The sequence below is a fragment of the Temnothorax nylanderi genome, unplaced genomic scaffold, assembly GCF_030848795.1.
Source record: "Temnothorax nylanderi isolate EJ_2023f unplaced genomic scaffold, tnyl_v1.0 TNYL_tig0059_pilon, whole genome shotgun sequence".
In the NCBI taxonomy this organism is placed as follows: domain Eukaryota; kingdom Metazoa; phylum Arthropoda; class Insecta; order Hymenoptera; family Formicidae; genus Temnothorax; species Temnothorax nylanderi.
Window position 1 is genome coordinate 900,668 of NW_027249121.1, and position 13,508 is coordinate 914,175.

The 13,508-nt window shown below is 50.2% G+C and overlaps 1 protein-coding gene across 5 annotated transcripts in view; it reads left to right on the plus strand.

Moving 5' to 3' along the window:
• Window positions 1-4,451: 4,451 nt before the first annotated feature.
• The window catches only part of Chi (LIM domain-binding protein 2 Chi), a 140,525-nt gene continuing 131,468 nt past the window's right edge, over window positions 4,452-13,508 (plus strand). For 2 of the 5 annotated variants that reach the window (XM_071707609.1, XM_071707610.1), the window contains exons 1-2: window positions 4,778-7,642; window positions 8,238-8,892. In XM_071707609.1, the coding sequence (XP_071563710.1) occupies window positions 7,618-7,642; window positions 8,238-8,892 (680 nt within the window). In that variant the 5' untranslated portion in view covers window positions 4,778-7,617. Of the gene's footprint in view, window positions 4,734-4,776; window positions 7,643-8,237; window positions 8,893-13,508 lie in introns of those variants that run through there. The other 3 variants (XM_071707608.1, XM_071707607.1, XM_071707611.1) reach the window with 3 other exon arrangements.

Below are 13,508 nucleotides of genomic sequence, written 5' to 3' on the forward strand. Positions count from 1 at the left end.
ATCACGTTTGACACGGAAACTGCCGCGGATCCTCCGTAACAAAGTCATTGACGAATCATTTATCGATACTCCGAGTATCGGAGTGTCAGTGGCCGTTTCTCGTTTGCGGTACGCTATCGACAGGACCCGTAAAACGCGGGGATATCGATCGAGGCCGAGACAGGCGAGCGAGGTGTCATGTGGGCGGAAGAGATGCAGATTTCGTAGCCGCGTGAGATGACGAGTCTTCGGATTTCGTACGAAATTGGTGACTGCGCGCGAAGCCGAAGACGACGTCTCTTCCGCCTTCCGCCCGGTTCTCATGAGCACTTCACCCGCCAGACAATAGTTTACCGTATCGACCTATTCCCCACTCCTCCCTCTCCTCTTCCTCCTCCTCCTCTTCCTTCTCCGCCACCTTCTCCTTCTCCTTCTCCTCCTCCTTCGCCCCGACTCCGCCGTGCTTGTTCACATCTACCTCCAAGTGCCACTCCGCTCAGCCAACCACGAACCCGCTTCTTCTGGTCTTCCCTTCGTGCCTTTCCACGAATTCAACTTGCTTCTGTATCGTGAACTCCGAGGCTTCCGAGTTCAGCTAGGAATAGCTGCGAGCCGCTCTTGGGATTGTGACTTTTCCTATTTTCGTGCGATAGTCGCACCTCCAACGAATCTTATGTACAAAAAGTACAAAACGATACGATTGCATTAGCGTCGTCAATTTCATGGAATCTACGATGATTCGCTGTTCCGTTGAAAATATTCGATACACTGGCCGGAAGGAAAGTCCAACTTTACAGCCTGAGTTATCATCAAATAATGACTACAGTCGAATCTAACTTATAAAATACAAATATCTTCTATCATATTTATCGACCGGCAAATAATCGGCGTGTGTAGTTTACCGAGTTGGATAAAATATACAAAATTCACACAGAAATGTTATTATTAGGCTACCAGGATCCAGCCCGACCGAAAATGGCATCTTCTCTTCATTAATTGTAATATTCATCGTTATTATAATTCTACGACAATTCTTATAATTCTTCTCGCATCGCTTATCTTTATACAACCATTGATCCTTGATACATATCGAAACGACGATTGTTCAGGCTCGAGAGACGTTCCCGCACTTTGCCAGCGCGTGGCCGACAGTTCCCGAAGGTCGAGATTTGTTCCAAAGTTTGTATGAATGAAACTTATCCTAATATCTCTGAACGGCGTGCGGTTTTCTTCGGCCATTCCGCTGGCAGGGTAGCGGCCGCGAGAGGCGGCCAGCCACGCGGGAAGTCGGCGAGAGAGCACGGACGAGAGAAGCACGTGCGATCTCGCGAGAGAGAGCTCGGCGAGGATCGACCGGCGCCGTCAGCGTCGCGTCGCGCCGCGCCGCGTCGTATCGCCCGTTTCGAGCAGGGTCACTGGAACGTGCTTGTGTACGAACTGTCTGCAACTGTCATTCACCTCGCGGTACACCACGTGTGTGTGTGTGTGTATGTGTGCATGCACCGGGGGAGATATTCCCGTCCGTCCCTTATCCGTGTACGCGACAAAACGCGAGAGATAGGGACGCGAAGACGAAGAACTCGGGAAACTTGTCGCGCTGAGAAGTTGAGATTTTTATCACGCGAAACACGCGCGATGTAAATGCCAAGGATATGCTTCCCGATCCGAGATCGCGCCGGATCTCGCGCGTGGATCTCGTCAGACCGATGCAGACTGCTCGATACACGTATTACCAATACGTATTAAAGTTTCGAACCGATTCGAACGGAGCTCGAGATGAGTCGCGGATTGCTGCGTATCGATGTCGCGATAAGTAGCGGCAATCGGGGACAGTATTCGCGACGACGGAAAGCACCAGAGACTCAGAGACAGATAGTTTTGCGTTTCCTCCCCAGCTTTACTACTTCTTTTTTTTTCCCACAAGGGCGAACAAAGTTCGAGTTCAGGCCGCGGGTCGATAATGTTTATCGAAACTAGGTATATGCGAGCCTAGTAAAACCCCGACTAAGAAGCTTAGTCTTTCGTGGCGAGCGATTCGTTATATATATTGAGAAAGCCGCATTAAAGCCGCCTGTACGAATTGTTCGCGTTATCCCCGCGCGTTGTATCCCAGCTCGCGCAAAAAAAATCATTCTCGTAATAAATGAGCGAACGGGGAATCGCGTCGTCGAAATGCTCGCGTCGATTCGTGTGTCACTCCACGAATGCTTTATCGCGACGTAATCGTCGAGGTCGAGGGGGACGGCTGACGCATCGACCGTCGCCTCCGGCGGCGACTTCCCTCCGTCTCCGAAGCGTGTAAAAGGCGATCGTCGTGCTGACCCCGAATCGCGGGTTATCGAGTCGCGCCTCCACGCGCGATGGCGCCTCGTCGGCAGGCAGACAGGCATTCGAGACGCTTTGCCGCGCTTCGCGCCGACGACTCGGTGCGTGGAGCAAGCCTCGTTGCTCAATCGTTCTATATTCCCAATGCGGCCTTGAACGATCTGCGGCGAGATCAGATGCGGCATCGGCGGCCGCCGAAGCGGAAGCTGCACGCTATCGCAAAGCGAGACGCGTTGATCGATCATACTTTCTTCGACTCTTGTAGATTCTCTGTCCATTGGATGGGTATATGTCATATTCGAATCACATGATCATTTCTTACGAGGAAAGGCCCAGAACTGAACTCCGCCGATTTCGATGGAGCTTGGCAGGATTACAGAGAGAGAGTTCCCCGAATGTAATGATACTTCTATTTGGGTACAGACGGTCAACCGTTTCCGAGATATTTTAATAATAAATTTAGTGGCGTCTTTAGTAGAGTTTATTAGGGCATTCACATACGAGTATTTGTGGCATAGTGGATATGGTACTTAACTGCCTCATAATTTGTTTAAAAATAATTAGGAACAATCTATAATTCGCAACAAAATTCTAAACGCAAATGGAAATCTTTTTTAATACGCATGTTTTATTTCGTTTAACACTTCGTTTTTCAAATGTAATTTTTCACCAGAGAGTGTATCCATCTCTCACGCAAGCGTTACGATCTAGAATTCACAACAAAATTCCAAACGCAGCGAATGAAAATCTTTTTTAATACTCGTTTATTTTTTCGTTCAATACTTCGTTTTTCGAATGTAATTTTCCACCTGAGAGTGTACCCGTCTTGCGTTTTACGAATGGTCATAAAAATCGTGGCGCAATACTTTATAATTACGCCTTAGCGACGTAACTCTCTTCCGCCACGGTAATTCCTCCAAATTTCCCAGGCAGTGAGGTAGGTCGGTATAATCTTCCGTAGCGCCGTGGTTCTATACTATAACGGCACACGGAAGGAGCGAAGAACCATAACAGCGCGACAGAGTAATGCCTTGACGTGAACGGCACGCACACACGCGCGCGCGCGTTGCGCAGGAAAAAGAACGCGCACGTCTCCTCACGTACATGGCAATTCCTGCATATTTTTCGATAATTTTACTTGCGAGCGGGCGGACTAAATCTTTCAGGAGGAGCTGCAACATTGAGTTTCCGCAATTCAGCATGAAAGCACTCGAGTGCGTCGCCATCGGAATCTTACGAGTCTTTTTTTCATCGTGTGTGATAAAATCTCACCAAGTAGATTCAGCGCGTAGCCCAAAGAAATCTTCTCGAGGAAAGATTTTAAATGGCTTTTACTTAAAATACGAAAATTTTACAATTTCACGAGCGTAATTCTAAGGTAGTTAGATCGATTCAATTGTCTCTATAAAGTACTTAACGTATGACGCACGCGATATTCGAATTCTTTTATTGCAATAACCGTCGGTGTACTTTTTACGAGTCATTTTTCGACTCTTATATTTTCGAGAAGAAAAACATTTTCCCGCAAGACAATGTCATCTTCACGCCGGTATCACCGGCTGCAGTCTCATAAATTTCGGGAGTAGCGGAGCCCCTCCTAGCGTTGCATCGTCGCTTGATAGAATGACGTACCGTCCAGCCGCCATAACTTCCGCGACCGGTCGACCCCCGCTGTCGACGTTCCTGGGACATGGGGGTAGGCAGCAAGAGAGCGGGAGCGAGCGAAAGAGCGGAGAGGAGCCGCATGGAGGAGAAAAACGAGGAGGAGGAAAACGAGGAGGACGAGAAGGAGGAGGAGGGCGAGGACGGGCAGGGTGAACCCCTTATTGATTTTTAGGGTGACAGTGTCAACCGGCGGCGAGTGTCGAGTCCCCCGCGACGGGCGACTTTCAAACGACGGCGAGCGAGGGAAAAAAAAAATGCGCCGGCCGGCAGCGCGTCGTTGCACGCTCGCGTAGAGAAAAGTCTCTCGATCGCCAATCGCGGCGGGCAAGGGCTACGACGGTCCTCCGTCGTCGATGTTCGGTTAGCCGACAACGACAACGACGGAGGACGACGCTAAACCGTCTGCCTTAGTTGGTACGCGCGCCGGGCGAGGCCGTGCAACGTTTTTTCGCCGCGCGTCGCGGCGGTTGGCGGCGGCGGCGACGACGACGACGACGGCGGCGGCGGCGGCGGCGGCGGCTGCGGCTGCGGCGACGCCGACGGGAGGAAAGAGTAACCGCGGCGCAGTCCCGTTGCGGTCGGGGGTGCAGCTCTCTCTCGGCGCGCAGGGCCGTACACATTCGTGGGAGCCGCTCCACGTGGAGCGAGCTCTCGGCCGCCTCTCGCGATCGCACGCGTTTCGTCTTTGACGTCTTTGTCGGGCGGCGCGAATATATATAGAAAGATAGATACACCCCTATCTGTCGGGGGTGGTTGCCACCTTGGTAACGCGAGGGGAACACTACACGAGGGGGAGGGTGCGAGTTCCCGCGAGCGAACGGCGACGGCGAGTCCGTAGTAGTGATCGTCGTTGCCCTTTCTCTATCTTTCTCTTTCTCTCCTTTCTCTCTCACTTTCGCGCTCCGGCTACTTTTTTATTTCTTTTATTCCCACCCCGCGCGTTTTTCCGCTCTCCCGGCTTCGAGGTATAGGCGTCGCGCTGGCGGACGCAAGTGACGCACGAGTTGCACAGGAAACGTGGCTTCTCAGGGCAACGCGGATACGACGTTTCGCGACTCGCGACGGTGGGATCGTTTGCAAGAAGTACCGCGATGTGAACGCGGTAGGAGGATACGATTCGACGGTACGGATCGGCACGCGTGGGATTGTAATTAAACGGAATGCTGGAACGATCTTACGCGATACGTGCCCGAGAAGTGAAGTGCACGAAGAAGGAATCGCTTCTGGAAGCGTCGTGAAGTAAGTCGCGGATTCGCGATTTAACGTCCGTCAGGTAAACGTTCTTCCGCGACCTTTCGCGAATTTTGGATGCGTAACGTCGCTGTCACGCACGTATACCCCGCGTCGCTCGCATGCAACAGGCGACACCGCGTTGCCAAAGTTTCCTCTTGATTAATCGATCGGAAATTATCGCGTCGAAGTGACGTAACCGTTTCGCAGGACTCCGAACTACGGTCGCCGAATTTGCGCGAGAAACCAGCCGCGTTTGGCTCTCTTTCCCTCCTTCCCTCGGGAAAATAATTCGTCGGGCGGCCGGGAAGGAAGGGTGACGTTTGCCGCGCACTTGTACAGTTGTACACGGGCGCGAACGACCGCGACGTCGCGAAAGGGCGACCGCGCCGCCGGGAACGTTACAGCCGCGAAATTACGCGAAGCGCGGCGCGAGTGACAATCGATACCCGGCGTGAGCGCGAAGGTGTGTAGCGGGCAGCCCTCGACGGCGGTTGACGTTTCGGCGACGGTTTGGGAAAAAAAAAGCGTGAACTTTGGTGCGCTTTCGAACGGTTAACGTACGTCGCGATCGTGGCCGCTGGCCGGAAAGACACACGTCGCCTGGCGGTGACGTGAGCCGGCGCGGCGCGGTGTGGCGCGGTGTGGCGCGGTGCGACGAGGCGCCATTCGCGTGAGACCAGCGGCGAGGTGGCCGCGCGAGAAACAACAAACCACGCGGGCGGCCGAGAAGGGGCGGACGGCGGAGGAAGAGAGCAGACGACTCTCCTCGGGGGAGGTGCGTGCGTGCGTGCGTGCGTGCGTCGCGTCATGAGAACGCGGCGCGGGTGTGTACGCGACGAGGCTCCGATCTTCCGGGCCCCTGACTTTACGCCACGGCCGTCGCCCGCGCGCGGCGAGCGGGGAAAAATAGTGGAGAAATGGCAACCCCCTTCGGTGTCCGCGCGTGGAATAGCAATTATCGTCTGCGGTCGAGGAAGAGGTCCAGTTGACACTCGGGCGTGAGTGGCGACACCGAGAAAAGCGGACGGGGGACGGAGACGCCGCGAGCGACGCGGAGGAAGGGTGGCGAAGGAGAGAGGAGGAGAGAGGAAGAGGGAGAAGGAGGGCGAAGGAGGGCGGAGAACACGTGGTCCGCGAGGGAGCAGTCCGGAGCAGTCAGGAGGCGAGGTGCGTGCGTGGCTTAGTTACGCCCCTGGGCGCACGTGCGTACGTGCATATCTCCGTGGCACGTGTGAGTGACAGAAGTCGGTGAGCGTTCGCAAGGTGAAGAGGTAATCGAAACGACGACGTAGTGACACGTAGCGACCGCGAATTTTATCGCGACTGTGACGCGACTGTGTTCGCGATTCTACGGAGTGTGCACACCCCTTTGCTCCAAGATTATTGGTGACGTGCCGATGTTTCATGAGAATCTTTCGACAAGAACGTCGAAATTTTGAATTCGCGAACGAGCGAATCCGCGAGAATACCCGTTCCTTCTACGAGGTGAAGTTAGCCGCGACAACTCGCGCGAGAGTGTCGCCCTCGCGCTTCGCGCCGTCGCGCCAAGTTGGGCTACGTCCCTGACCTGCGAAGTTCGTCTGTCGACTCCGGTGGTGTTGATTCGCGCTCCGTCCGACTCGCTCTCCTCGTCTCCCTCGCTCGTCCAATCCCCCCCGCGCTCCCTCTCTCTCTCTCTCTCTCTCTCTCTCTCTCACTCACTCTCTCTCGCTCTTGCTCGCTCGCTTTCTCTCCGTCGGACGGGTGGGAGAGTGCGCGCGCGCGCGGGCGGGCGCACTCGCGAGGTCGCTTGTGTTTGGAACGTCGTGAACTTTTCTGCAATGTGACGACGCGGGGGATGAATGGTTACTAGCGTCATGTCGCAGCAGTGCACGCGCCTGGGAGCGGGTGCGCGACCGGTGTACGTACGAACGCCGGCCGAGGCGTCCTGAGTCGGCGACACGCACGGCCAGGCGGAGCGACGACCGTAGGAAAGATGCCGGCGACGCGACCGCCGCACGACGACGACGACGGGCTCCTGTTGTTGTTGCCGCCGCTGTTTCACCGAGAGGACGAGCTCGCGACCGCGCGCGGTGCGCCGCGACGTACGAACGACGCGGCCGCGGACTCCTGAACGAGGCGCGGCGACTGAGTGTGTGCCTTCGCCGCGAGCCGGCCGGGAACGTCCGGTGCGCGTTTCGTCTACTGGTGCGTGTACTGGTTTAGGTTAGGTGTGCCGGCACCATAACCTTAAAGCGCGAGTCTCCGGCACGGAGAGTCCGGAGCCCCTGAGCCCCGCGTCACCGTCCTGGAATATTATCATTCGCGAGAACGATCGGGTACGAGCTCGCGCGCACCTCGGCCAAGTTTCGTGTCCGGACTTCTACGCGGTGGGTGATATCGGTGAGGTGGAATGAGCTGGGTGACCACAGGACAATGAAGGCCAATGGGACAAACAATGGTGATTTTCTTTTACATATGTTTACGTCTGGGTGTGAATTTACACATTTTCGACTCGGTCGTTACTCCACATGATAAGAATGCACGAAACTTTGTGGCAATGCTTATGGTTAGAGTGTTGTTTACATAGGATAAATCCTTCAATGCTCCTACAACTGTCAAAAACATGAAACACAAGACTCTTTATTATTTGTGTGAGATTCATTTATGTAATAGCTCGTATGGACTGCTTGTGGTCACTTTTTCTGTCATGAATATGATGCGAATAGAATAGTTTTGAGTATCGATGGATCATCTGATATAAACATGATAATTTAGTTCGTTCTTTTATGCTTACATCAATCAGTAATTAAATCAGTTTATTTAGGAATGCTATTGCTAGTATGTATTACTGGTCTACAAGTTAGCTATGAATATGATTGGAGAATGTTATTTGTATGACGTGTATCTCTCTATATTTTATTTTTTCAATGATTTCTTATAATACCCGTATTAAGTAAGTTATTATAGTTACATTGTGGAATTACAATAAAGAATATAATATTTAGCGTACATGCTGTCAACAATTTATAACTATATTACTCATCTCTTTACAGGCTGTAGCCGCCTGAATACGCCATTGGCAGCCACTACCACGCTGGAGGATCCCGGTACACCAGCCTCCTGGAAGGGCCCGCCGCCCGGTTCGGAGGCATCGCCCTTTACGCCCAATTCCGTCGGCCAGGGTGGTGGTCCTGGCTCGGGTCCGTACAACAGCACGGGCGGTCCACCTAGTAATGCGGGCTTCCAAGGGCCGAGTCCATTTCCTGGCAGCGCCGGTAGTCCAGCCGGGGCACCGCCGTATCAGGGCCCACCGCCCGGCTCGGCGACGCCGCAATACACCGCCTCCCCCGCGCCGAGTGGTTCCTCGACGCCCGGTCCTGGACCGCCGCCTAATTCCACCGGTTTTCCGCCACCCCCGAATAATTCCGGTCCACCGTACAATGGGCCCGGGCCCAGTCCGTTCGGGTCACCCTCCGGTGCGCCACCGCAGTTCGTCGGCCGACCCGGCTCCTCGGGACCACCGTTTGTACCACCTGGTGCCGGTAATCCGCATTTTCCGTCGCACGGACAGCCATTCGGTGGACCACAGTACGGTATCCCACCTGGAAGCCCGTTCGGACCAGGAGGACATCCTATGGCTGGACCTATGGGACCTGGACACCCCGCGATGATGGGACCCGGCGGTCCTGTCGATAGGCTGGACCAAGGGTGAGTTTTGATTCTGATTTATTGTATATTTTGAACCTGCAAAGCGAGTGATTGTTCTACATCAATATCTAAGTAAGTAAAATAATTATTACTACACTGAGAAAAAATTTTTCTATATTTTAGTAAATATTAGTTTGTATACAACTCTGTGACTCCATTTATTAAAATAAAGTCACAGTTGCATGCAAACTAATATTTACTAAAATGCAGAAATTTTTTTTTCTCAGTATATTAAAGATACAGGGATTTTTTTGGTGCACAATGTTTATACAAAAAGACGTGCTTTTCCTATTCCTATGCTGATAGCCTTATAGACATTGAGATAGAGCTTTGCTCGCTTTGTTTTGAATGTATAATTTATGTTCGGATCACCGATGTTCGACACTACGCTCGCGGATGGAAGCGAACGGTTAAACTTTACTATGAACAATAACACACTAAAATATTATTCCTGCGTCGAATGTGCAAATCGCGATAAACTCCGTTATGGATATTAGCGGGCGTTAAAACGTATTACTTTGCATTAAGTTGCATTTTCTAATTATATAGAAAACTTTGGAAAGATTTTATGCACTGAGAAATGGAGCGCTATTTGTAGAGAAAGTTGCATGCAGCAGCGGTTACGCTAATGATTATTAATCGTAGTGAAAGTTGCTATTATTCTGATTTGCAGTAATTTTAGGTTAGAGAATGTAGAATATTTAGGAAATATGAACGTAAAATTTTACGATCTACATTTTAACGTAGCGAATCAGCGGAAACGCATATCTTTTTGTATTCGCGATATATATTTACTGGAAAAAATCTATTTTATATTCATTTCTCCTTTATATCTGGATTATTTATATATAGATTATATAAATAATTTACAATCAAATTATATATTATTTTTTTGATTTTTTATTGTCTAATGTAGCTTTCAAGTTTCATATCCGTTTTACTATTATTTCGTTTTTTTTATTGATCAATCTAATTTTAATGTTATGATATGATAAGAAAAAACTCACTCCTACATTTTATATAAAATAAAAATTATATATTTCTTAATTTATCTCTATGCATTACATTCTCTTAAACGTTCCAAAATAGAGAAAGTTGAAAGTGAAAAAAAGAAAGGAATTGCCGCTCTATTGAACGTTCTCCGCGAGTTTCTGATGCCTCTAAAAAGTTTAGACCAAAACTTCAATACTTCAAGATATAGCCGAAAAGTACGACAGATAAATTGAATCTATATTCATTAGAATTATTTTCGGGTGGGAAAGACTTTGCATTGTTAAAGGGGGACTCCACGTGTGGATGTACCTTTTCAAAGAAATAAAAGGGCACGGCAACGATACGAGAACGATGCGCGAGAGCGTAGGGTAGGTACGCGTCGCGTGTGTTGACATTCCTAGATAACACGGTCCACAGGTAGACGGCGTTATTTACTGCTTTCGTCTCCCCGTCGGTCCGCATTCTTACTGATAGTCCTGCTCGAGCACGCTCGCATTTACGCCCTTTCGGGATTCGTCTTAATCGTTTGCATCGAGTCATCGTCATTGCCGTTGCCCGAGACAAGCACGTGGAGCGCTCGTACGCTCGACTAACTTATCACGTGCTTCGGGCGCTGCACGCAGCAGCCTGAGACTTCTCTTACTCGCGTGCACACACGCACGTATACACACGTGCACACACACACACACACACACAGACACACACACACGCGGAGAAGCACGCGGGGTTGCTCGGTCGAACGGCGGAAACCAGTTTTTCGAATAGTTTTGTAACAAGCGTCCGGGGCTGTTACGCGCCCCGGATTCGATCGGCCGAATCGGGGAATGAGGCGGAACGTATTATTCGAAACTTGCACGATGCGCGCGATGAGGCTGGAATGCGAGAGATGGATCGCGGGGCAGGAAAAATCCGTTACGATTCTAGTAGTCGTCGTACATATGCGTGCGGGACTAGGAACTAATACCGCGGTATATAACCGGGGATTATTTTTAGGCGCGGACACGTTCGGTGGAAAACATAGTCGCGACACACAGGCATACTCGTCAAATATGAGCGGGAAAGGGGATACATATGCACATGTGTATGCATGTATGTGCGTTACACGTGCCCCACGTGCGTGAGTGCGAACGCGCGGTGTGCGCTCGTCGGTGTGTGATGGAATATTCTAAATTCCGGCGAACCACCGGACCGATTGCGTCAAACACGCGGACAGACGCGGTACGCGAGTAACGTCAAGGAATTTTTCGCGTTTTCAAGTGCGAGGATGAAATTGCGGTAAAGAAAACCTCCAATTATATATCGCGCGATACGCGGAGAGCAGCGGTAGATCAGCAAATGAAGAAGATATTTCAGAACGGTGAAGCGTTACGTTTTAATGGCGAGTTTTAAAAGGTATATGGAATCGGTTATTTAAAATCGAAAGTTGGAGACTTTCGGTGCATTAAATCTTAAAAGCGTAAATGTATCAAGATCTCCTCTTCCGCGATTTTACTCCGGAGTTTCGTGAAACGAAGCTTTAATGCGATGTTTAATTAACAGATAGCCGAAAAACTCTTTCACGTAAGTTTCCGAAAGGGAGTCTCGGCTCGAAATTCGCGAGGGCGATGTAATCGGGAAATATACACGTATGGTATTTTATGACCTTTGACATTTTACGAATATATTCATATTTCCTACAACGTATTATGTATTCGATAACGATGGACGATATCGGGGCGCATTTCAAAAACGTAACCCGATTTTAAAGGATCCGCGTTTGGTATACGTCGATGAAGAATGCGTGGGAAGTAGAACAACATCATTAGCGAACGGCGCTATAAGCTCTCCGCTGTTTTCCCGAGGGAGCTGAAACGAGGTGAGCCGCGAATAAACGTAACTTAAAAAGGAAGTTTTGCTAGCGAGAGGCGCGCCACGTGGGTGGGTGACGACGTACACATTCATTTCCCTCACCATCGGGAGACCTTAGGAAATTAATATCGCGAGTCAAACGCCGTTTGTTCTTCCCCGGATTAAAATGCACTCGCGATGGCCGACCGATCTTCCGATGGAAATTAATACCTCGTATTCCAACGCGGTGCTAATACGCGAGACAAATAACGCTCGTATTTCAAATGGGAGTCGCGACGCGGGAAATTAATGCGACACGCGCTCCGGTATCTTCTTAATGCACGTGAGAAGAAGCGCGTTTTGATAATGATAAATTTATGACATTAGGAATTGTGTTTCTCGCATTTTTCTCTCGAAGGCGGTTTTTCCGATCCTCGTAGCCTCGTTCGGCGTTCTGCGCAAATTTATGTGCGATAACGACGGGAGATCGTTCAATAGCGTCGTATTGAATTACCGGAATATTTTTCTGAGAACAAGAATTAATGCACTGCCCGGGCATAATCGGCGCGGGCGCGCGTCTAGATGGAATTTATTATAGCCCCGCGGTGCACGGGAGTCGCGCATGTCATTAATCAGCCCCGCCGCATCTCGGAGACACGATAGATTGCCTTTAATCAGTCTAATTAGCGATATATACGAAGATTATAAAGTAGCCACGGCCTGAGACGGTGGCGGCCGGCGCGCTACCGCGGAGGATTTATGAAATTGAAACGACAAAGTCGAGCGAGATGCAGTGTTTCGCTAGCATGAATTTTAATTCCTGTCCACTCTTAATTAACTAACATAAATTATAGGGTAACCCTATAATTTTGTCGACGTTGAATAATCGTCCACCTGTCACAACTTAGTTAACCCCTCCCTCCGTCGCCCCCGCTCTCCGAGAGAGGTCTCCGAGAGAGGACACATACACGCGCTCGGCCGGAGGAGCGGAGAAATTACAGTAAGATAAATTAGCCGGGATAAAAAGTGTGTTTCTCTCGCTCTTCTTTTTTTTCCCCGTTATATCTAAGTATCCCCGGCGCACATTGTTCGGGGGCGAAAGATCGAAATGAAATAAGTGGACACGAGTTTTTGGCATGGATTGTACCACGCGAGGTGACGTGAACTTTTGTATGGTGTTGTACGCGACCCACCTCCCTCCTCCTTTCCTACTCTCTCCCCCCTTTCACCCTAAACCCTCCTAGCCACCCCGGAGGGGTTACGGAGGGTGGGTCGGGGTTTGAGGGAGGCAGAGGGGGGACAGAGAGGGGGAAAGAGTGAACGGAGGTTCTCATATTTCCAGTGTTTTAATTTTTCACGATATCTCTCCGCACTGCTGTCTGCAAATTATTTGTCATCCTCCGTTCTACGCCCTTCGCCTTTTAACACGCCTGGATGCCGTTCTTTTGTCGATTCCTTTAGAGAACGAGATGTAGACGACGGACGAAGGACTCAATTGTCGCGACCATGACGCACGGATCGATAGTTAGCGCGTGTTAAAGGTGGCACAAAAATTGCAGCAATTTCACAAATCTCGCGAAAGCGCTCCCTTTTTCCGTCTCGCCGTGTCCTTTTTGTGCGTGAGATGGAGAAAAGTTATATATTTCTTGTTGTGTGTTTGCGAGTAATACCGTCGAGAAAGAGAAATTCTTGTAATAATTAGAATCATATTACATCATAAATTTTTGTTTCAGTTTTTTAATAATTATATGAAACAAGATATAAAGAACATCTTTTGTCAGAAAAACCTAAAAAAT